Source organism: Eutrema salsugineum, unplaced genomic scaffold (assembly GCF_000478725.1).
Source record: "Eutrema salsugineum unplaced genomic scaffold, Eutsalg1_0 scaffold_15, whole genome shotgun sequence".
Classification (NCBI taxonomy): Eukaryota; Viridiplantae; Streptophyta; class Magnoliopsida; order Brassicales; family Brassicaceae; genus Eutrema; species Eutrema salsugineum.
The window spans coordinates 4819187-4844093 of record NW_006256867.1 but is presented as its reverse complement, the minus strand read 5'-3'; the positions used below and the strand labels follow the sequence as shown (position 1 = coordinate 4844093).

The following is a 24907-nucleotide window of genomic DNA, read 5'->3' as shown; positions in this document are numbered from 1 at the left end:
TCGAAATTTCCATATAAATTCAACCGTAGTTACCAAAATATTAGCTTCACACATAATCCGAGAAACCAAAAAATAAGTTTTAGGTTATTTAAAAGTTAAAACTCTACTTCCTGCAGAGCACACCTTATCAATTCCATTAAAGTCCCAGTCCGACCTTCAAACTCTACTTCCTACCTGCACACATCATCAGCAACTTCAGAAATCAGAATTATCGCTGTAAAGTTATAAAAAGATAACAAGATAGAAATACAGATTTGAGACATTATTACCTCTTAGAATCCATTGCCTGTCACAGAGAGAACGATGCTGGAGTAGAAGACCCATGTTATGGTGGAGCCCTAGACTGCCTGATATTCCGTGAACTATCTTGTGGAGCCTGCAAAATTATTGTCATAAAGTGTCACAAAATATGGAATTATTGTCATCAAGTGTCACAAAATATGGACTCTTAAGCTCTTAGCTTTTGCTCCAGTGTGCAACGTGAGGTGCAGGTCTTAGGATATGATCTATTTTAGCCAGATTCTAAGACACACCTGTTCAAGAGGCGAAGTTCTGTCGGTGGCCCGAGGCGGTTGACAAGAGAATATGGCGCTGAGATGGGACACAAGTCCTGCTAGATTGGATTTGGATGCATTCCAATTCCGGAGATAAGAACAATAGACAGAACCATTTGGAGTGACATTTAGTAGATCATCCCTGATGCAGCTTCCACTAGAGCTAGACACGAAGACGCGAGGACGGGTACCAGGATAAGACTTGAGTAGCCAGATGATGACTTCGACGTCGAAGTAGTATACTCCTTCGTAGCTATAAGGGATCACTCCATGTACCTGCAAGAGACGATCCTCCTCTCGGACCCCTAGTGAACGGTAACGAGGTACTAGGTCACGGAGATGTTGCAAGATATAGTTCCTGTCGGCTGACTCGTAACGGAGGTTTGGATGATAGACCACACCGTAGAGCTGATAATTTGCACGCGGATCTGACGGAATTCCTTGTTGACCAAGGGCATTAGAATACCCACGAGTCCCAGAAGATGACGCCCCACCAACACTCTACAAATAATCACAAGAGCAACGGCATTAGGATAGGAAATTAGCAATACCACAAGCGATCAATAAAACACTTATTTAACAGACCAACCAAGCTGTGAAAGACACCAATTCAAAGAGAGGAGGATTTATGTTTCATGTTACCTTTGAAGCATCAGGTAATAACTCTTTTGCAACGTCTTTCGCAATCCCAATGAATTTTGCTAATCGCTCTTGCGTACTGTTGATGAATTCTTCTAAATGAGGATGTTTTCGATATCGCGAAGTAATCTAATTGGGCAATTGTTTCACAAGAATTAATTCAGAACACTGAGCCAAAATCCGTGAAGGAAAAAAAGTTCAAACAAATAAGAAGAAAAAGAAAAAGTAAAGCGTAAACCTTCTCGAAAAAAGCCTTTTTTGTTTGGTCGTCTTGGTAGTATACGAGGGTGTAAAGATCATTCAGACCATTTTCAATCAAGATCTTTGCCAACTTGATCTATCACGTGACCAAACGATCATCAGCATAAAAAATAATATATATATATATATATATAACCAAATAAAAAAATAAGTATAATGGAAAGATACAAACCTGAGGAAGAGTCAAAGCTCCATCTAAATTAGGAGAGCCAAGAGGAGCAATACTTCTGAACTCGTCCACGAGTTTCCCGACGAGTTGCCGGACATTGGAACTTTTGTGATTCCAATTCAAGAGATAAGGATGAAAGACTGCACCACAAGGAGCGACAGCTATTTGATTTTGGGTAATGACGTCATCGCCTGGGCAAGTCACTCGGACAACAGGACAAGAAATTGGATAAGAATCCACGAAACAGATGACGACAGTGACGCTGTATCTGGGACTATACTGGATCACTACATCTGCGTGGAGCAGATTGACGGGGCTGTTGCCGCTCTCATCCTGGGCTATTCTGGGATCTATCTTGGGGGAACCATTGATCAGATCAGAGAGATGGTGCAGGATAAACCCCTTGGTATAGTCGTTGTAAGGGAGGGAGGGATCAGAGAGCAGGGAGTAGATTTTGTCATAAAGCTGTTTTCGCGGATTTGACAGCGAAGACGTCATCGGAGTCTATTGTTGATGGAAATTGAGACGGAAAATAGAGGCAAGTTCCAAACTAGATGAGCAAGGAATCAGACTCTGAGACCAAAAACCGGAGAATTCAATGAATAAGTCCTGAAAATGAACAATTTTGAAACAAGAGTGAGTGAACAATAATATAGCAAATCGAATCAAAGCAAGAGAGTTCACTGAAAATGAAACTACAAATCTGAAGCCAAAGAGCAACAAAACATCACCAAATGTTAAACCAAACTGATACTTGTGAAGAGCAATAAACAAATTTTAGCAATAAACTAAACATGCATAAGTAAAATATGCAATACACGCATAAAATGACATTACCAAGACATTGCTAAACAGAGTCACAAACAGACAAACCACCACTTGAGCATTTAACACCACGTATGAGCAGTTTTAACACATAATTAAGTTAGGGATCTAAACAACTTAACCCAATCACAAAATAAAGCATACCACCTTCTATAAGCCTATATGCTATCACATAATCACTAATAAAAGGCCTCAAAGATGCATATAAGTAAGGACTACTAGGTACAAAATGTGCAGCCACAAGCATGAGACTCAGTAAACATTCTGAGGAGAACGACCAAAAAGGGGTCTAAACAAGTAGCAATTAGACAGCTAGGACAAAAAAGACTTTCACTTGATTGTTCTTCTAGCAAAGGCTCTTTAGCATCAAAAAGCCACAGACTTTGCACAACGAATTCTAACAAATCGTACATCTGTTTCTTCACAACTTCACGAGAGCATTAAAAGCAGCTAACTACCACCACACCAAAATTGAATCTTTGCTGCAACTTCTTTCCTATTCTCGAATGTAACATCACTTGTACAAATTCAAAACACTTCATGAGATCTAGACTCCTAAGTTCGAACTACAACACGAGGAGAAACGAGGTATCGACAGTACCTAGCTGAACACAAAAAGCTTAAAACTTTTGATTGATTGAACAAACGGGTGAATCAGAATCGATGAACACTCTAAACAGACCTATTAATCGATGAACATTCTAAACCCAATCAGACCCAATTAGAGAGAGAGAGGAAAGAAGAACTAACCAGAGAAGAAGAGCTGAAGAAACTAAGATGAGGGAGTGTGAGAACGTGAATAGAAAATCACATAATGGACCGAGACGAAGACCGTCACTAATGAACCGGCGTAAATGGGATTGAAGTTGGGTTTAATTTTTTTAGTTGGCTATTTCTAATGTTTACTTTTGTACACATTTTATTTAAACGAAATGTTAAAAACTCATTAAAAATCAGTATATATAATAGTAAATTCAGATTTTAAGATTTAGTTATTAAAATTATAAAATATATGAATAAATTTGACACTTTCTAATTAATATTTACAAACCACTTATCATAACTAAACTAAAATTCTCTCAATAATTTTTTTCTCAACTAGTAGTATATACATATACATCTAATAAAGTAAAAATTTTAAATCTAACATTATTTGAAAAAAAAAAACAGTTTCTCCACTGAAATCATAATTTGTATCCAAATACAAATATTTTTTATTACTAATTATATTGAATTGGCAATTTTTATATTTTATTATAATCATATGGTTTTGCTGTTTTATATAATTAAATAATTTTTGTATTTTAAATGTGTTGTTTAATCGATACTACATCAATTAGTCAACCAATCATAAATATCCCGTAAATACATCTATTTTTAGTTGTTGCGTCAATCATGTAAATCGCTTAATAACATTTAAAATCGCAACCATTCATTTTTTGCAAAATTCTCATAACCATAATTGTATCAGCTGCATTCAAACTAGTCAAATCCTTAATGCATTGTTCAAATGAAAATAAAAATATTGAGATAAAGATGATTGTTTGATAATATGTTTGATAATGTTCCCATAAACTTGCAATAGTGTTTTCCTCTGTATATATATACATTTTTTTGTCATCTACGGAGCAATATTACTAAACTTCAAATACATCATGACATGCACCAATGAACTTCCACCGTTAGAGTACTACAACTAAAAATCGGGTCTCAACCAAGCATCCATTCCCATCAGGGAAGCTAAAAAAAGGAAAAACACAGTCAAAGCAGCCAAAAATTAAACTAAACAGAGGATGGAACTTTCTCATTCTCAACAAGATCTTTTAACCAAAAATGCCTCCATAAACGACATAAGACTGCACACAAATATCCTTCAAAGCACTTTGGGTAATGAATAAAGCCCTTTTGTTTGTTACCCTCTCTTCTTGCATCACCCTCCACCATTCGCTAACCTAAGCATCAATTCCGATCGTTGGTAACTGAAAGACGGCCATGTCCGAGGCCTCATTACCACACCAATAAATCGAGTGTCATCAAAGGTAAAGATGACGTGATTCAATTTATGACTAGTCATGCTTTCAATCGCCCATATGAATCCCATAAATTTTAGATCATGAAGACCAGTCACATTAGAAAACGACCTTCTACTATGAATCATAACTAATCTACCTTCATCTCTTATCACCCACAATGCTCCTTCCTTTTGGTATCTATGAGACCATGCAACTCCCACATTGCACTTAATTAACCCAAGAGCTCGGTAGAGGATTCCACTTTTTATTTAACCTTAACACCTTTTCAGCATTTACTTCTTCAAGACACGTTTCAAGATCTTGTGCTAAAAACCACAATTCAGCTTTATAACTTTTTCCATCATCTGATTTTCTATAAACTATTTTCCTTCAAAGAGTAACCCATTTGTGTTTTTCCAAAGGTACCAAATGATCAAATGATAGATTTTTTTAATCTCAACTGGAATCTGCTTATCATTAGCCAAAGCCTAAAGATAATAGAAGTTAGAGAAAAAATAAACATCACTAAAACCACATTCAGGCACATAAATATTCGACAATGTTATACCTGCATCGCCACTAGACAAGAGAAAATGATGTGATTGAATGATTCACCATCTCTGGCAACATGGATACAATTCAATTCATTTCTTCTTCAATAGATCAGCAGCCAGAATGGCATTTGACAAAGTCTTTCAAAAGAAAGATCTTATCTTTGGTTATGTCAGATTGTCCAAATTGAGATTTTATAAGAAACCGTGTTTCTAAAAGGGTTTTTAAGAGAGTATTTTAACATATAAAAAAAGAAAAATAATCAAAAAGTATTTGAGAAAGTAAGAAACAGTTTTTAAATAAAAACTTTTAAAGCCGGTTTTTAAACTTTTAAAAATCCCTTTTAACACTTGTCTTTTTTTCATTGGTTCTATTCTTTATTTTTAATTAAAATTTAACTACATAATTAAATTATATTAAAATACTATTATTTTAACTATAAAATTGAGGTTCTAAACGGTTGAAGACCACTGACAGAGAGAGAGGGCCGTAGTTTCGCTTCAGCAATTTGTCCGCGGTTAAATCAAACGATTAATCATCCAATAAACTTAAGATATAAGCAGATAACAGGCCCAATAAACCCACAAAATGGGCCGACAACATAAACTAAGGAGATAAGCGGATAATTGGGCCAATAAACCTATTCCCTTACTTTATCAAGACTCCGCCGTTGAGCTTTAAATTGTCCCCAAGTTGAACCAGTATGTGGCAGCCATTTGGTCCATTTCTCCCCTGCAATGCAAGCGTCAGAATCCAATGTCAAGGACGATTCTTCAGGGCTCGACCGAGGAGGCTTTCGCAAATTCCCTGATCATCTTGGAGAGGGGTTGTGCAAGCTAAATGTGGTGATCTTGTCAATGCCTTGACATTCCATGTTCACAGTTTCATGGAGCTTCTTATTGTCATCAGGATCTTCAAGTCGTAGGTAAGTACATTCTTGAGAATGGTCTCTCTCTCTCTCACACGCTCTTTCTTGTCTTTGTCTGAGTCTGCTCAATTCTCTTGCCCATGCAAACGAGCAGGTAAACCGGTGAAGCAAGATTTGCAGCTGTAAGAGAAGGACACACCGAAGGACTGAGTTCTTACATGATTACATTGGTGTTGTGGTTTAAGACGTCACGTAAATACCTTGCTGGATCTTCTCTTCTCTGTTTTTTGTACGTGTAATAAAGGAAAAAAGACACTTTCTTTTCTGAAATTTCTTGTTAATACATGTGGTAATCCATTCTTGATTTGATTGTCTTAGAGAGTACTCCGTGACAGGTAATGAATTCTTAAGAGGTTATAATGTCTTAGATCTATATTTATATCTTGTTATATGTTGAATTTATATGAAAACCGAAAATATATCGATCTATCTGCTGAGCTCTTGCATCAAATTGTGTTTTTTTATTATGTTTTCTATTCTTTTTATAGTGACTCGTTGCATAGAATTATGGAATTATACATATGTTTTTATTGAATCTTTCAGTCGTCAGGTAAGTGCAGAATCATGGAGCTTCTTATTGTCATCACGATCTTTAACCCTCCATTTCTTGTTACTTGCAACGCTCCCTATTAGTAGCTCCACATGTCTACCTAGTTCTTGAATTCATACAACTAACTCCAGGACAACTCCCGTAATATTGTTGATAAGATTACGATTCGTCATTTTTCCATCCTCACCTAGGGGTCAGGAGGTTGGTTGGGTCAATGAGGTGAGGTCGAAATATGGTATTCCAAAGTATGCTTTCAACTTCTGGATCTTCCAGCTTGAGAGGCTTCTAACAAGAGCTTGGCTGCAGTCTTGGGGAATGAATATCACTGATCTTTGTTGTTTGTGTAACTCCCTCACTGAAACGAGGGACCAACTTCTGCTCACGTGTAGCTTCGCCTCTCCTTCTGTTTACATACTATGCATATTGCCGCCTCCTCCCTCCCACCTGTCAAAATCTTCTCGCATATGGATAGATCGATCAGGGAAACACTACTTACTCGCCTTTCTTGCAAGCGGTGCAACGGATTACTTTCTCAATGGTTCACCCATGCCTAGTGTAACGCTCTAAGTTCCTGCTGTTAAATTAGTTTCTGCCTGGCTTTTTATTAATTTTTGTGCTTCTCTGTTCTAAAGCTTTGTTATCTACTCTTGTTCCTTTTTGATAATACATTCACATATTATCAAATATATATATCGTGTTCTTCTCATCCTTTCTTGGCCATACCCATTCCTCACAGTGAGGCAAGAGACAAAGGTCCACACCATCACCTCCTCTTCAGTAGTTTCTGTCGAAGTGGCCACACTCCAATTATCACTACTAGATGTAGTTTATCCGAAGGGTTCACCCTGGTTTTGTTTTGAAGAAACAAAGCATTTTCGTTTTCAACCACAAACGCGGGAGATGGTTTCTTGGACACCGACTTAAATTCAACAACACTTGGCGTGTCCCTGAATCTTGCTAGCCGACGTTGATCTATACTTCTATCCGAGTGTTTGCGGTTTGGCTTGAGACAATCTTTTATATCTGTAACCTCAGAAAATTGTGTGTTGTGAACATCATTGGTTACTCCAAGATCATTTTGTGCCAACACTCCCCCGCTTATACTTTTCTTTATCGCTAACATGCTGTCTTTCACCATCTTGTCGATTAGCCTGTTGTCCTCCTTTTTTCCCCCATATAGCATATTTCTACTCTTATCAACAATACAATAATTACCGCAAACTCTATTTCTCTCAAGGCCTAAAAATCAACTTCCAATCCCCTTGTTACGTAGTGAATTTATCCGTTCAGAGAAACAGATGACGTGGCTATACAGAACTTTAACAAGAAAGTGACATGAAAAGGATACCCAAACTCGTGCTTTCGTTTACTATATACCAAAAGATTATTATTATTAAGCACGAGTAAACACGAACACAAAACACACATAACTCACATAAACTTTATGCAAACACCACCACATTCCATAATGTATTGAAAGACAACACAACACATAAAACTTATTCAAAGACCACGATCCATAATATCTTGAAAGACAAGACACTTAACTCACATAAACTTATTCAAAGACAAACGCTCCATAGTACTTTTTTAAAAGAAAGACCTCAGATCGATGCGATACTTGAATACATAATGGGACGATATGATACATAATGGTGGACTTTCACATCTTAAAACACTTGATTTCAAGGGACATATGCCCTGGCGTTCCATCCATTGTTCTCCTTATGATAGCCCTGTAGTCTCGACCGACGGCACGGGTTTTGAAGGCAATGTAGAAGATTGCATTCTCCGCCAAGGCCTTCTTCTTCGACTCCACATGTTCTCTGGTTTGCACAATTATCTTTCTCAGCTCAAATGGCTGTGCCCACCTCAGATCTTTCTGCAAGACAACACCAAGAGATCGTTAACCTACACGAGTTCCCCATCTTAATTTGTTGATTTTGAGTCAAGTCCTTTTGCCTCACCAGGAAACTTCCACAGGTTGTAAAGAATCCAAGTTTTGCATAAAAATGAAGCCATTCCTTGTATTCTTCCACCTCAGATTCTTTCATCTGCAAATCTCACGTCAACAACATATATATCATATCTTTGTGATCATTTAAAGAGAAAACGCTTCACTTAAGAACAAAAAGGGAGGGGGCTGACCTCGTAGTATTGCAGATTATCACTGGCAGTTAGCGCATCCTCAGGGACCCAATCGGGCAGGTCATCTTTGAAGAAATCATCCACAGAAAGTCTGTCAAAGGCCGCACATAGATTGCCTTCCACCTCTGAGGTCGTACAGACGTGACCAATAAAGATGGAATATATTAGACACACAAACAAAAAAAAAAAAAATATGGAGAGAAGTTGGTTGGAGCACCCAAATTACAATATACCTGGAGTTTGATGCGGCTTAAACCTGCAGAGCGTTGTAATCATAGTCAAGCAACGTTGTTTCTCAACCTCATCATACCGAACCCTTGCTTCGAAGTCGCGAGTGGAATTGAGTATGATGGAAGTAAGTATTCCGGTATCTTTGTCCATACTCTCAACACAAAAAAACTGAAAATTTGTGCCCTACAAGACCAAAATAAGAAGAAGTTGACTTAAAAGCACTACAACATATACAAACCAATAATATAGTAGAGAGTCGAGAGAAGTAAGGGGGAGAAAGAGAGAGTAACTTACGTTTTGCAGATTGTAGCAATGAAGTCCAACTTTAGCAAGAAATTTCTGATTGAAAGAGTCAAAATCAAAACGGAGGTTACTTATTAAAATGTAAATAAAAACAGCCAATCCCTCCCCCTTTGCTTAAACAAAAAATTACCCGGTATACGGCAATTCTTCGACATTCCTCTAGCCCCGATGGCCCCGATGGTGGTGGTGGTGAATATTCAGGAATGTCGAAAACTTCTACGTAGGGCGAGCGTGGTACAGTGCCATCATCATGGTGTAATGGTTCAGAGGGCAAGTAGCATATTTGAGGTTCCAGCCGCGCCATTCTTGGAAAATCTCACCCAGCCCTAAATTGTGATGATCAAAGGATTAGATTCAATTGAAATCTTAATTCCCAAACCCTAAGTTTTTAAAACCGCAATTATGAACATATATAAGGATCAAATTCACCATGCATATATCAACAGACAGAACCCTAAACCCTAATTTCTCGGAATCTATCAAACCACAATCGTTGATTCCAGAGAGAATTGAAACGCAGTTATGAAAAGTGATTCGTCAGATTAGGGTGGGAATCGGCCTAAATCTAACTATCGTGTAGAGTAAACAAGATGAATTTTATGGGTTTCGTCAATTCAGCAGAAAAGATTCGATGAAGAACGAAACAACGTACCTTTTCTTCTCTGTCCCAGATTCGCCAAATCAGATTGGGTTTTTCTTAAACTTTACCTTAATAAAAAAAAAAGAAAACTTTGTTTTATATCCACACAACCGACAGTTATTGGGCTTTTCTTTAACTCATAAAGCCCAATATTAATCGGGGAAGAGACAAACATTGACTGGAATATATCTAAATGTCCTAATTTTAAATCTCCCGTTTCCGACCCAAAAAAAAGGAAATTTTCTACAAGTTTTTATTAACAAAAAAATCAAATTAATACTATTAGATTAGAAACTTTTTTTTAATAATTTAAACTATTTTTTTCTATTATATAATTATTGGTCACGAAGATGGTGAAGATTGATGAGATGTTCTCTTCCCATCATGCCAATCCCTACGATTCCCTACTTGGTAATACGATTCCCTACTTGGTAATCGTTGAGTCATTCACATACAATGAACTGTTTTTTGTTTGTTAATGAAAGGAGACGATAAAAGTGATTTGATATAGGAAGAAGAAGGGATTGTGGGTGATTGGTTTTTCCAAAAACCGCCATATAGTTTTTTAGGCTTTATTTTATTTTAATCGATTTTTTTAAAAATAAAAAATTTGAATACATTAATTAAGTGTCAGATTGGTGAAGTGACTTGTGCTTTAGTATATAAAGAATAAATTGATATTAGTTCATAGTATTTATATATGATATGACTGTAGATTCCATTAGTGTTCAATTAGTTAAATAGCCTTTTGACAAATGAAATTACAATAGCAGATATTTATTCTTTCGTCACGTGTCTGGTCAAATATTTGTGACTGTATTTCTTATTCGGATATGGGCCAATTTTTTATTGCAAATTTCAAATCACTAATGGGTCTTAACTAAAACCACATAAAACTCACTAATGGGCCATGTATGACATGTCGTGGTTATGAAGAGTAGTTATACATAAAACACATTCCTAATATACGCTTAATGAACTCATTATGTTTAGTTTTAATTAGAGTGTCATTTTTGTTAATCACACATCAACTAAAGGTTAATTTGCTATTGTTATTCTATTTTAATAAGATAGATGTCATTGAAAATTAACATTTCATTAAGAATAAATTAAGCTAAACATAAACGTAGGCTTCAATTGGTGACCATACTTTAGGAAAATAATTAGGGAGAATTTGTTGTTCCTCTAAATTTATACCAATCAAAAGAAAATTTTTGTCAATTTTCCATTCCTCAATAGGTTACCAATTGAAGCCGTAGACTATAATAGGTTTCATACATTTGATCACATATGATCATGTAGAGATTAATTACCATAAATAAAAATAAATTAATTAGAAATTCATTCAAACAATTTAAAATAATGAGTTTCATTTCTCAAATTAATTAAAAACTAAATATATTATATATTATATATTAAAAACAATAATAATAAAAACAATAAATATATATTATATATTAAATCAAATGATAAATATAATTATATAACATAATAAATCAATTATTTTTATTAACAATAAAATCTAATTTTGGTAAATATACACAAAAGTAACATAAAATATATATTTGGTAAATATATACAGAAAGTAACATAAAAATTTATTTTTGTATTTTTAATTTTATATATATATTTATATAAAATAATGGATTAAATATTTAAAGTTCATTAGTTAAAATAATGCATTAATAAATATATTATATAATCATATTATTAAAACTATTATTAAATATATAATATTATAGTCTACTAAATAAAATTAACTACACATCTCAAATTATGATTTACACAAATATATTTTCCATACAATGTAAAAAAAACCTAACTAAAAGTATTATCCGTTCTCAAAGCATATTAGAAATATATAATACATAAAAAATAAAATTGTGAACATATTTCAAATTAGAAATATATAATACATAAAAAATAAAATTGTAAACATATTTAAAACTTTCAAATTTACAAATATATATTATTAAATAAATTGAATAAAAACCTTAGATTGCATGGGATAGATTAGTAACCCAAAAATGGAAATAAAAAATAAACGAAGATTCTCTATTTTAAAAAAAAAAAAAAATATTCTTCTTTAGGAAAGTATCGAATAAATAACATATAAACACATTTTAAATTATGATTTACAAAAAAATATTTTTTTCATACGAAGTAGAAATATAAAAACAAAAATCAACTAAAACTATTATCCACTTTTACAACTACATAAACCATTTATATTAAAAATAATTTTTTTAACATATTAAAATTTTGAATGTACTAATATATATATATATATATATATATATTATAAAGATAAAACTTTCCGTCCTTAGGACGGGTATGAATCTAGTTAGTCTTTAAATAATCAATGCCTACATCAGGAAATTTTCTACAAATTTTTATTGACAAAAAATTCAGATTAATATTAGAGTAGATTTTTTTTTTAATTTAAACTAATTGTTTCTATTATATAATTAACTTGATATTTTCTCATGTCTTTTAAATGGAAGTAAAAATTTACATTCTTAAAAAATTATAATATAAATTTCATTAAAGTTAAAATAATTAAAGTCAAATAAACACCATATATGCATCACATTGAAGCTATAGGGGAGCACTATGTGGTTGATATTTGGTGTACCGTTTTTGGTAGTGATGCTTTTGGTGTTATCACCTCGTAAAATTGGATTACAGGATATGAAAGATCGATAAAAATTAGCACTTTGAAGAACTTGTCTATCTCGAGCCGATTTATTGGATAGGTCGCAAAATGGTGAAGCTATAGTCAATCGATCCTTGTACAGCTCTAGCATCTAAAAAAAAAAAATCAGTTGTGTTCCCATATGTTTCTATTGAAAAATATGAGCAAATTCTTTGATGAATTTGAGTAAGAGAGGATGGTTCTTGTCAAATGTTAGTCTTCTCCAATTTATTGATGAGGGATTTGTTCCTTTAAGAATTCAATTTCATATAGTGGGGTAGTCGGTTCATCTTTTGTGGGCAGGATACTCGATAATAGAAAAAAAAATATATATATATATATATATATATATATATATATATATAGTCTGTGCGCTACTTGCTTAAACCAATAACATTGAAAATATATTCGCCTATTTGGTTAGGCTCAATTTTATCTTCTTACTTATGTTACTTTGAAAGACCAATTCTCTACGAAAATAGAGTCAAATGAAGCGTTTTACGTGCTAAACCCCCATTATATCGTTTAAAAAAAACATTACTATTTGTTTTTTGAATCAAAGTTACACAAAATACATCATTGGTGTGACGTAAACTGAAGCAACGGTGTTGAACTATGTATCTAACCCACCAAAATATAAACTAATACAAGATATAGCAAATACTAGGAGCTTGAAGACAAAACCCAAAAAAGGCTGAGGAAGAAACAGTCTCTTCACAATGTGAACATAAGAAGCTTGAAGTGCTTGTTCCAAGGTGGAAAGGATTGTAATCAAAAGCAGATATATCGTCCAAGAACATAAAATTTCCAGGAGAAGATGGAGGAAACTGATAAGCCCATCCATAGCTGGTCGTTACTATCACATTCTAGGTTCATGATTTGGTCTGTGCCTTTGTCGTCTTCGATGGTAATTACCTGGTTGTCTACTGGAACAAGTTGAGGCATAACTGATTCCGACATGGTTTGGTCGATTTTGTCGAACCGGATCATCTTGGAACCGTTTGTAATATCGTCATTAGGCTGCAAAAAAGCGTTAGCCGCACAGATGTGTTTTCCGACAAAACGAGCAAGGCAATCAAGATCTCTTGAAGCGATACGTTACCATGTCGCAACATGCATCTACGAGACATTGATCTTGAACCATCAAACGATAATGGTTTCACAGAGTCCTTCTGCTGGGAACCTTATGGTTCGGTTTCCGGTCAAGTATAACCTCCTTCTTGTCTCTCAGATGACAAAAGCTTCTTGGAAAGAGCCGGTTCAGTCTGGGATCGCATCTGTATACCTTTGAAGTTTGAAGTCATGTTTTCAGATTGCAAACATACCACGCACACGCCAAATATTTTGAATATTAATTAACGTTTTTAGCAAATACAGTTCACTAATATATCTATCCCCTTATGATCGAGTTTCTCTTATGAGTCCCTGGGATTTCCATTTAACTTATTGAAAGAATGTAAATAAATATTAGCTCACGAGTTTTACCTTACGACTAAAACGACCAGAGCGACCAATATGATTGATTAGTGATTATGGATATACGCTCACAGATGTCCGAGTTTATTGACAAGAGAAAAAAATCAAGTCAAAATTTGGGATCAGTAGAGTAAACAAAAACTACAGACAGCATTTGTAATTAACCCAAACAATAAAGAACAGATGTAATAAAAAAACTATGACAAATGTATAATACGTAAAAATATTTGAGGGGAAGATACGTACCAATTAATAATATAAAAATTTATATAATAAACAAATATTATTACTTGTTACGTATCTTCCCCTCAAATATTTGACCAATAAAGATGGAATATATACACGACAGGACACAAACAAAACAAATATATGGAGAGATTTGTTTGAGAAAAAGGTACATTTTAATGCTACGAGTTAAACGTATATTAGAATGAGAATTTTTAACCCAAAAATAAAAGGATAGTGAATTAAATCAACAACTATGATTGACACTACTTTGACGGAGCGGAAGTTACTATAATCTGTGACATTATGTAGTCAAATTACAAAGTGAGAAGCTAAAAGCTGAAATATGTTAATAGATTTTTGTGAGTCATTGGGTGTGAATCAATTTCAGCTAACAAGCTATTTTTAATCCAACTCAAGTCATCTTTCTCTTTCTATTTACATATATATATATATATAATAATTAAATACAATCAGAGGACACTTGCTCACAATCCACCAAACAAATCAAGAGATGTTTCTGCAAAGCACAAATCTTAAACAACTCATTAACTCAACACACTGCACATCTGAATTTGTCTCTTTATTCATTATTTTCCTTCTTTTGAAGCCGCCACAAAGAGACAACAACTGTAATGTCATCAAGCTTACCTCCATAGTATCTGAACTCTGAAGCCAGCATCTGTGCTGCTGTAGAGAATGGTCCCAAAAAAATGACATAATCCCTAAAGAAGAGGTCCATTAATGTCCACAATACGAAATTAAGAAACAGAAACATGGCTTCATCAAGAAACATAAACATGACATTACATCAACACAAATCAAACGGGAGGGATGATCAAACGAATCACAACAAACAGTTTTGTAGATATGTAAAAGGGATTTCGTTACATGTTGATTTGGTGGATCGAACAACTCTGTTCCTTCTTTTCTTTTTTTTAAAAAAAAAACTCTGTCGTTTATTTGCAATAAAAGTATTATGGGGACCCTAAATGAAACAAAAGAATAATCAGAGGGGGAATCTCCTCTGACGAGTCACAACTCATGGCGGCTAAAACCTTAGCTCCGTTCATCTTGACACTGTCTCTTGTTCCCAAAAGCTTTTACTCCCTTCCTCTCCTTCCGGTGTCTCTCAGTGACTCGCCTAAGGTCTATCCTCGCAGCTCGAGCCATGACTCATGAGCTCTCAGTCGAGTCAACGCGTCCTTCCAGCTCAGACAAGACCCCCTCACCGGCAAATCGGAGTGGATTGTCATCAAAGAGAATGACCAAGCCGGTGCTCTCAGAAACTTCGACGACGGACGGCATCCTCGCGACGACATCATATCTGGACATGCTCAATGATGATTCTCGCCGCAACCGAGCTTACTGTCTTGCAGTCGAGAAAACTATCACCGAAACATGCCACGTCCTTGACATTGGGTTCTCATTTTCGTAACTCATTTTGATTCACTTTCACCGATTTTTGTTTTGATTTTGAGCTGACGTTCTTGGAAGTATAAGTGCTCATGATTAATTATACTTCTATAAACACAGTCAGGGTATTACTATAAACACAAGTGCTTCTTTCTTCATTGCTGTTCCTGATTAAGTAAGCGAAATATTGGATAGGCGGACAGCGGATTCAAAGCAAAGCTCAAATGCGTGAATAATAGCAGCACAGCTAAATAAAATATACAGATCCAGCTTTTCATTCACGAGCAAGTCTATGCATGTTACTATATATACATTCATTTAAGTTATGTGGACTCGAATTTATGGTTACGTTACTCTCATCCATCGGTTTTTTAACCTCAATACTCCTAGATACTTTCATGTTCCTCAACAACAATAGTAAGAAACGTCTAGTACCTGACCCAGGAAACAGCCAACAGAGTAAGAAGAAATGATGCTAAAAGTCCGGGGAATGTTGCTTCAACACTCATAGCTCCCTCGGTTCCTCTTGGGACAATTTTTAAACGCTGTGGCTAAATACCTGCAAATTTGCACCAGTTAGTAGCAATTGGACAAAATGCATGCAGGACATTTCCGTAGTCAACTAGATTCATGCTATGCCATCGCAAGTTCATTGACACAAGTTCGACAGAAAAGTGACCCAAATCTTAGCCTACTTGCTCCAAGTAACACAAACCGTTACAAAAGAGGCAATAGCTGAACAAGAGTAGCATACTCACGTAGTTTTTCCATAAGCTTTCCCTATGAGAATGGAAACCGAAACCAGGCCGGAAAAGTTGGGACAAAGCTCCTCCTCCCACTTGATATATATTGAAAGAAAAGTACAGACACAAGCAGACCAATCACACTGCGTGGTCCTTTCCTATCGTTTCTCTTCTCGGCCACGCCTTGTGCTTCCTTTTCCTGACATTTTAACTTTTGTTGCTGCTGGTCCCTGTGATATTGTAAATCATCCAAACCAACTTTAACGCCCGAAAAATGAATTGCAAATTTAGTGTTACTCTTTCCAGCTCTCGGTAGGTGAAACAAGATAATTAAAATTTAAAGCTTGAAGGAAATTTACAGAGTGGAGAAGAATCAACTGAATGTTGAGCATGATCAGACGACCTAGTGTTAATCTACGGAGTCAACACACTGCCTATATTACAAAGCTTTCCAAAATTTCAATACAATTTTCAAAACCAAGATCAAGCCTAAGAATAAGGTCAATCAAGAGAAAAATCTCTAAAATATCCAATTATGCATTTTAAACTTGGATCACAACTCATACACTAACCGTTAACTCAGGCAGCTAAGTAATTTATCAAAATTCTAAGGACATTCCTCATTCATGTGCTCGAAATCAAAAACCAAATAAGCAAATTTCTCTATTTTAAGAGTCAGCTATCAAGTTACGGCCAAGTTCATTAGCAAGTGCACTTACTATGAAGAAGTTAGCAGCGACTAAAAGGAAATCAGTAGAGAGCCATAACTCGGCCAAGTTGAAGTACCCAGTAAGAATGCGGCAGCAATTCCGGAAGCGGACAATCCGGTAAAAAGAAGCGGTGAGCCGAGAACACAAATCAATAAAATGTTACGATGAGCCGACTAGATCAGCTCCATCATCATCCCTTGGAATTACGATGTCCAAAAATCGGGAATCTCTCAGAGAGGGGCCGCCAAGGATAAAACTTTTAAAAAACATTTATTATAGGGTTTATTATAAGGTTAGGCATATAACTAATTAATAGATATGAGCCTTCGTATGTATCGAGGCCCATATGGTTTATAATTTTATATGTATGTAACAATAACGAGGTAAACTTTAAAACTTAAAAAAACCATTGATTTATTATCGAGCCCATTTGGTTTGTATGTGACTAAGATCTCTCTTCATCGAACCCTAATTTCGTCTCTCTCTTCAATGTCTTTTTTATTTTCGCCGGACGACGACGGCGCTCCGGCGACCGTGACCGTAGACACTATTCGACAGTGGCCCGATGTGTTACAAGCAGAAGTTAGGAAGGTGGAAGATGAAGTTACAGCCGCCGATGAGAAATACAACTCCATCGTCAGGGATTTCTCGTCGATTAAACAAGCTTATGCAACATTTCTTGAAACTTTCGATGATGGACTAGCCGAACACGTTGCTTCTCAGAAGCAAAATCATCTACATGATTTGACGGTACATCTTTTTGTTTTTGTGTGATTTGAGTGTTTCTTTTTGGGATTTGACTGAACTGGTTCTATGCAGATAAACTATCCAAACTATCCAGAGTTACTGATGCGAATGGATAAGATTTCTAGAGATATTTCGAACCTGCTTAACTCTCTGCAAGAACTGATAAAGTTGTTGGAGCTGACTAAGAAGACAAGTTTTACTATATACGACGATTTGTTGAAAAGTGTGAGTGAGGAGTCTTATTTTCTGTTTTATTGAATCATGATTTGATTTTTTCAACCATATAACTAACGGTAATTTTTAATTACAATAGGATGAAGAACTTGATAACTTCACAGACCAACTGTCACCGACTCTTGCAGCCACTCTTGCTTCCTCTCTTAATTCTGTGGGGGAACGTCTGTATGCTATCTTTATATCTTTCGATACCTCCATGGAAAGACTGAAGAAATTTCAAGCAGAAGCAGTAATCCCTTTTTATGAAAGGGAAATCAATGCCTATAGAGCTGCCTTCACTTGTTCTCCGGTGAGTTTTTTTGTTCTTTTCCTTTTTCTTACTTGACTGACTATTAATTGTAAGTTTGACTATTAATTGTTTCTTGTTTCCTTTGCAGTTAATTCATGTTATTAACAAAAACAGATTCCCTATACTAAAACGGTTTTGCGATGGTGACATGAGAGTGATTGTGAGGATGAGTCAATCTGATTACGACGTCATTGACGAAGCTCTGGAGTATGTGGAGTATAAGCAGCTTCGATTCATATTCGGTCGGACCCAAACTCCAACATCACATTAATTGGCTGCAAATTTAATATAAAATTTGCACATTGGACCGCCAAAAAGGTAATGATCAAATAAAATATTCTTTTGTGTATCTAGATTATTCTAAGGTTTTCTTAATAGTTACTTATTGTTTACGGTTTTGCTTCTTAGGATCATATACAGATGTCAATGATAAAGGACGATCTATGGTCAGAAAAGATGGGCCCTGTCAAACAGCAAGGCAACCACGGTATGTCAATATACTTTGTTCAATTAATCTTATTTTAAATAATAAAAGTATTGCTTTAACCTTTTTTTTCTTTTCTTTTAGATTGTTGTTGGGCAGTTGCATCTGCAGAGGTTGTCTCCAATGTGAGACACGAATTGGGGCATGACACGACTTACGTTGAGTATTCGGTTCAATACCTGGTGGATTTCACAAGACCGGAGCTACGTCGCCTTTCTAGAAAGACAGCCCATTTTTGCTATCCTCTGCATGTGAAGAAAGCATTGGACTTCATCAGCCAGAAAGGAATTGAAAGAGAAGATGCACGCCCTTTTAGCAAGGATGTCTGTAAAGAAGATGTAAGTCCAGTCCAACCTTCAAATGTACTCGCATACATCAAAGAAGCAATCACAGTGGATAAAGTTGACGAGGTTGTTGAAATATTACGCAAGCATGCCATTGCGTGTGATATTCCGATCTTTGAACCAGAGTATAGTGGAATAGAAGATGTAAGTTCTAAACTTTCTAAAATTCAAACATGCATGTTCTAGATATACTGAGAAATCAGATTTGTTTTACATATCAATTTCTTTTTCCTTTGCAGAAAATTTACAGGGGACCTACTTCTCGGATTTCCAGATATGTCGCACAACATTCCGGAAACCTTGTCGGTGGGGGAATAGATGACGGGGAGAAGTATCTTCGTTTTAGATCAAGTCACAGTGAGGACTTTGGTCTCAAGGGAACCATGAAAGTTTCAATGGAAGCTATGTTGATGTGCCTCAGTAGTCGTTCATCACGTATTGAATGTGGTGTTGACTGTGATTTGACTATGGAAGATCCATTTCCCCTCATGACTAATTTTGTTTACCCGTCGCTGTTGTCAAAGGAAGAAGAAGAGAAGAGGAAGAAAGACCAGGGATCAAGTAGTTCTGGAAGACCCGAGTGATTTTAGTTTTGATTGATATGAGTTTGTTAGTATGTCTTTGTTATGACTCAGTTATTTGCGGAACAGAAAAGATAGAATTGTGTCAAACATTTCTTGGTTGCTTAGATTTCACTTTTTGGGTTGAATTGATTTCCGGTTTAGCGCTTGACGATTTTTAGACTTTTCAGTTTCTTTAGAAATTTGTGTATGTCATCTGAGGTTAGCTAAGAAAGCCTTATCAGCAAAATTATTGGCCTCACATTGATTATGTGCGTTTCTCCTCACTTTTGGAAAAAATATTAAGTGTCCTTCTATGTCATGTATATGCTATTTTTGCAAGGAAAAGACAGAAAAGTACATTCAAGCAAGGCGTATCTACATTGCGGAATAGCAGAAAAGGTCTGTACACGCTTTCTTCCTGCTCGTATAATTGAAGCAAAGTATATATTCATTCCCTAAATCTTCCAGACAATCCTTTAGATAATATAGTTAATCAGGTAACCATCATCTACACGTCTCTGTTGTTTAAAAACGATCAGTTCTAGTCAGATTATAATATGGATACATTTACGCTTTGCAGCAGCTCTTGGTTATAGATGAGTCTCCTTTAATTATATGGAATAATGCTTTGTGTGGATGGTGTTGAGTGGTATATATGAATCCTTTATCCAAGTTATGGCACCTAGGGGGCGTTGATTGTAGACTTTCTAGTATCGAAAGGCTTAAATGTGCGGTTAAATTTAACTTTTGGAAACTTAAGAATTAATGTTCCTAAATTGCTATTGCCGTTTTAATAGCAATATATACAGCAATTGTTGGAGATGGTGCTGGTGTGGGGAAAGGGCGGACAATTGCTGGGTTGATTTGGGGATTACATCCTTGATTAGATGTTGATAACTCAATTCAATCTGGCTTGTGAGCATACTATAAATGCATAATTGTGCCTACAGTGTCCCTTGTTTGGTCTCTTAAATGACATAAAGTGGGATGAGATGAGTTCTAATTATCTTTTCTCCAATTTCTCTATGATTTTAGATACGTGGATTTCTGTTGGCTCAGACTTGAAGTACGATGCAAGTAGTAACTTTGATGATGTGGGTGCCACATGCGTTGGAGGTAATATCTTGACTTTGGCTATCAATTTGAGTTTGTAATTCGCTTATTTTGCGGGGTCCAAAATGCTCGTGTGTTAAACATAAAGCTTATTCTAGATGCTTTTCCTGGCTCATCGTGTTTTGATAGTGTATGGTGTAGACTGGATCAGAATGAGATTCTGTTTTAGCTGATTGCTTAAATCGACTCATTCTGTACTATTACGATGTAAAGTATATATGTATTAGTTCCGGGATATTAAAAAGAACTTATTCTCTTTGCTGATAAACGTAATGGGTTTCTGAACTCCGTCTATGGTGTCGTCATACCCAGAGATTGTTTTGCATAGCGGAAGTTTGTGCAGTTCATAATGATTTAAACTAGGACAGTAGTCCACTTGGATTTGTGATTCTCAATCTCGTTAATTTTTATAATATTGAGCCTGGAAATTTCCAGTCAAGTGAACATAGAGTGTACAGTCTGATTAACAATTGTGTTTCTTCTGCTACTAAGTTTACGTGCAGTGGATCCTTTGAACAAGTTGCCCTATTCTAAGCTTGACTCAAAGAATGTTGGTGTTAAAGACGGAGTGGTATTCTTGACATACAATAGTCTCATTGCTTCCTCTGAGAAGGGGCGTTCTCGTTTGCAGCAACTTGTTCAGTGGTGTGGACCAGAATTTGATGGTCTCTTGATCTTTGATGAGGTAGCTAATTCATGAATGATGTATATTTTAATTCCTTAAGTGTTAAAGATGGTTCTTCTGCTCGTTTTGGTGAATTGAACAGTGTGAAAGCATGCCCTGTCGTGGTTAACTGCGTGATCACTGGTTTTATCAATTTTGAGCGGTGCTCTAATCTTTAGTACGTTATGCAGCTTAATCTACTTAAGGTTTTCCTTTTATGTAGTGCCATAGAGCAAAAAATTTGGTACCTGAAGCTGGGAGTCAGCCGACACACATCAGGCAGGCAGTTGTTGACATTCAGATCTGCTACTTGGAACCGAAGGCCTGACTACACTGTTCTTATTTCATTAAACTTTTTTTTTATGTTGGCTCTGAAGAGTGATATTAGATACTCTAACTTGGTTTTGTTTCGGATTACTTCTTCTCAGCTGCAGATGGTATGGTTTATGTTCTAGTTTGGAAAGCTTAATAGTGGTTAATATCTTCTAGTTGACTAGAGATTGTGAATTTTGGAAAAGCAGGATAAGATCCCCCAAGCAGGTGTTCTTTATTGCTCTGCTACTGGTGCATCTGAACCACGAAACAGTTACTAATTGAATGGTGCTTTGGTACTTTTTGGCAAGCAAGTTCACTATTTATTGTCCCCTGTTTCTAGTTTCAGAGATCCCTGTATAAATTAAACGTCAGGGTATTTGTGTTGAATTACTTGCTGTCTTCTGTAGGCAATGTACAATAAGTCTGCAGAGTTTTGGGCAGAGGTACGGATATAGATGTTGTCAGCAAGTGCTTTTCTCCCTAACGAGAAACCAAATTCTAGTCATTTGTGGAGACTATACTGGTCAAGCCATCAGGTATAAATTTCCAGAAGTAACAGTTAGAAAGTGTTATTTCAGATGATGATTGTCATCTTAATCGCAGAGGTTGATCGATCTATATCGTGTATGTTACTGCAGCGTTTCTTTAGACACTTGTGTATGTCAGCTAAAGTTCCTGTAACTGTAAGGTTAGCTAAGAAATCCTTATCAGCAAACAAGTGTGTGGTTATTGGCCTTCAGAGTACGGGTGAGGCTCGTACTGAAGAGGCTGTAACAAAATATGTGCGTTTCTCCACACACTGCTTTTGGAAAAATAGTTAGTATCTTTTCATGATTCCGTCTTAACTAATTTCGACGTGATTGATTATGTTGTCCCCCTTTTTCTTGCAATAGGGTGTTGAGCTTGATGATTTTGTCTGGGGGTCTCGAGAGCTCCTGTTGAAATTCGTGGAAGAGAACTATCCGCTGCCCGAGCAGCCTGAACCACTCTCAGGTAACTTAATGCTCTCTGTCAAAGTTTTTACTTTTGAATCCCTGTTGGCGTTTATCTCTTGTTCATAGGTTTCCTCTTTTTTGACCTTTTACAGAAGATGATAGTGTTAAAGAACTTCATAGGAAGAGGCATTCAGCTTCACCTGGTGTTTCAATTGGGGCGAGAGTAAGAAAGATGGCAAAGTGGAAACCAGATAGTGATGATGATGAAAGTGATTTGGAGTCTGAAGGTGGGTTTCATAGTGAACAGACACATTCTTGATGCTTAGGCTGAAGGGACAAAACCACATTCTTTTTGCTCTTTTGTCTCTTTGCATATCCCTAATGCTCTGAAGATCTAATTGCGTTATGAACAATGGCCTAAAAGGACTTCAAGTGTTGGCTTTTGGGGTATTAGTTAATTTGGAAATATGTTCTATTTGTCTGCAGAAAAAGAAGGGTTCATTTGACGTTAGAGCTTTTTGAGTGCTGATCGTGCAATTCAGCAATTTGGAAGAACTCACCGGTCGAATCAGACATCTGCACCTGAATATAGGTTAGCATGACAACGTTTGTGTAGTTGATTTTGTATCTGTCCAGTTGCAAAAGTACATGCTACCTTTTCAATTTAAAAGGTCTGATAACAGTTGGTGAAGTTGATGCGTTCTCTTTTTGTTGCCCTCTCAGGCTACTTTTCACAAATCTCGGTGAGGAACGCCGCTTTGCCTGTATTGTTGCAGAGAGACTAGAAACTCTTGGTGCTTTAACACAAGGAGATCCCAGGAAAGTCATGCGCCTCTCTAAATCATTTCCTAGTTGGTTGTCCGTTGGCTTGTTATTACTTGAAACGTTGCCAAGTATTTTGTCTCAAAATATGGTATGGTGTATTACTGCAGGGCCGGGCCTTCTTTGAGTGCCTATAATTATGATAGTAACTTTGGTAAAAAAGCCCTGATGGTGATGTATAGAGGAATTATTAGGAATAATGGATAGAGCGTGAAATATAGTATGGCTTACTTTTCAGGAGGAATTACCCCTTGTTCCTCCTGGGTGCTCGACTGATGAACCAGAAACAATTGAAGAGTTTTTAACCAAGGCAAGGGCTGCTCTTGTTGCGGTTGGAATTGTTTGGGACAGTGTTTTGGGTAAGCTTTGCTAGTTATTTCATTTTTTCCGTATTGGATATAAATTCTATTTGTAGTAGTCTCCTAGTTACCTTACTTCATTACTGATGATACAGCCAATGGGAAAGACGTTGGAAAGTTATCAGGACGTATTATTGATTCTGACATGCATGACGTTGGACGATTTCTGAGTCGCCTCTTGGGATTGCCACCTGATATTCAGAATAGGTATTGTGCGTCAAATGAAAATTAATGCTTTGCAGTACTAGTTGTTTCAGTTCGCTTTAATGCTTTACTCTCCTGCGCTGTGCAGGCTGTTTGAATTGTTTACTAGTATATTAGATGTTCTTGTACATAATGCTCGAATTGAAGGAGTTTTGATTGGGGAATCGTGGATCTGAAAGCTAATAGCGTTGAGCTGCTGACCACTCCGAAGGTTGATACTAAAGAGAGGGTATCTAATACCTTATGTTAAAACTAAAAGCATTTATCAACAGACAGATTAAGTATTTGAAAATCAATTGGAAACGTCTCAAGTTCTTATGTTACACATCTTTCACGTCACCTTCTTCGTATCTACCTTCACATCCGAATTTTTTGACAGAGATCGCGGGAAGAAGGAATTATTATGGTTCTTTTTTGTTTTTTTATTTACGGTAGAAGGCACAACGCTTTAATATGTGTTGAGAGTTGAGACATATAGGTGTTGCTGAGACATATTAAGATTGGAGTGTCCTTTTTTTTTGTTTATTTAATTGTCATTCTCAATCCATACGTAGAAAAGAAGAATGCAATGAATATACTATAGAAACATTACAGTATCTTCTTTTTTTTTTCCTTACAGTTTGATACTCTTGAAGTAAATTTCCGTTTATCGTTGTGAATTGTGAGGCAATTTTACTGGTAGACTCGAGCTTAATTAAGAAAAGACTTTAGAAAGACGCACCAAAGTCGATGAACATATTTGTTGTTGTGCTCT

The 24907-nt window shown here is 36.0% G+C and overlaps 3 protein-coding genes, 1 long non-coding RNA gene and 1 pseudogene across 5 annotated transcripts; 2 read left to right on the top strand and 3 right to left on the bottom strand.

Annotated features, from left to right (window-relative positions):
* Window positions 1–3259, bottom strand: LOC18022019. 2 transcript variants are annotated; one of them, XM_006405025.2, is made up of 7 exons: window positions 3199–3259; window positions 1627–2232; window positions 1432–1530; window positions 1197–1322; window positions 534–1055; window positions 270–376; window positions 1–174 (listed from the first exon to the last, which is right to left on the bottom strand). In XM_006405025.2, the coding sequence occupies exons 2-6, from the start codon at window positions 2119–2121 to the stop codon at window positions 326–328; spliced, it is 1293 nt and encodes a 430-aa protein (XP_006405088.2). In that variant the 5' UTR covers window positions 2122–2232; window positions 3199–3259; the 3' UTR covers window positions 1–174; window positions 270–325. The 2 variants fall into 2 exon arrangements, with proteins under 2 accessions (XP_006405088.2, XP_024014139.1); XM_024158371.1 differs by having other exon boundaries at window positions 1627–2196; window positions 3199–3225.
* A 4637-nt stretch (window positions 3260–7896) lies between these two features.
* On the bottom strand, window positions 7897–9888 carry LOC18022018 (UPF0725 protein At4g29550). The gene is made up of 7 exons (XM_006405024.2): window positions 9825–9888; window positions 9303–9498; window positions 9164–9208; window positions 8872–9052; window positions 8639–8763; window positions 8458–8544; window positions 7897–8372 (listed from the first exon to the last, which is right to left on the bottom strand). Exons 2-7 carry the CDS (start codon window positions 9474–9476, stop codon window positions 8154–8156), a joined length of 831 nt encoding a protein of 276 aa, XP_006405087.1. The 5' UTR covers window positions 9477–9498; window positions 9825–9888; the 3' UTR covers window positions 7897–8153.
* A 5309-nt stretch (window positions 9889–15197) lies between these two features.
* On the bottom strand, window positions 15198–17315 carry LOC112088224. The gene is made up of 3 exons (XR_002900390.1): window positions 17087–17315; window positions 16383–16597; window positions 15198–16183 (listed from the first exon to the last, which is right to left on the bottom strand). It is a non-coding gene; the product is annotated as an uncharacterized LOC112088224 (long non-coding RNA).
* A 190-nt stretch (window positions 17316–17505) lies between these two features.
* LOC18022016 lies at window positions 17506–22234 on the top strand. Its single transcript, XM_006405021.2, has 11 exons — window positions 17506–17827; window positions 17897–18049; window positions 18138–18350; window positions 18439–18668; window positions 18759–18837; window positions 18919–19322; window positions 19418–19739; window positions 20082–20140; window positions 20777–20857; window positions 21347–21539; window positions 21742–22234. Exons 5-9 carry the CDS (start codon window positions 18771–18773, stop codon window positions 20804–20806), a joined length of 882 nt encoding a protein of 293 aa, XP_006405084.2. The 5' UTR covers window positions 17506–17827; window positions 17897–18049; window positions 18138–18350; window positions 18439–18668; window positions 18759–18770; the 3' UTR covers window positions 20807–20857; window positions 21347–21539; window positions 21742–22234.
* On the top strand, window positions 21148–24680 carry LOC18022014 (annotated as a pseudogene).
* Window positions 24681–24907: the final 227 nt, after the last annotated feature.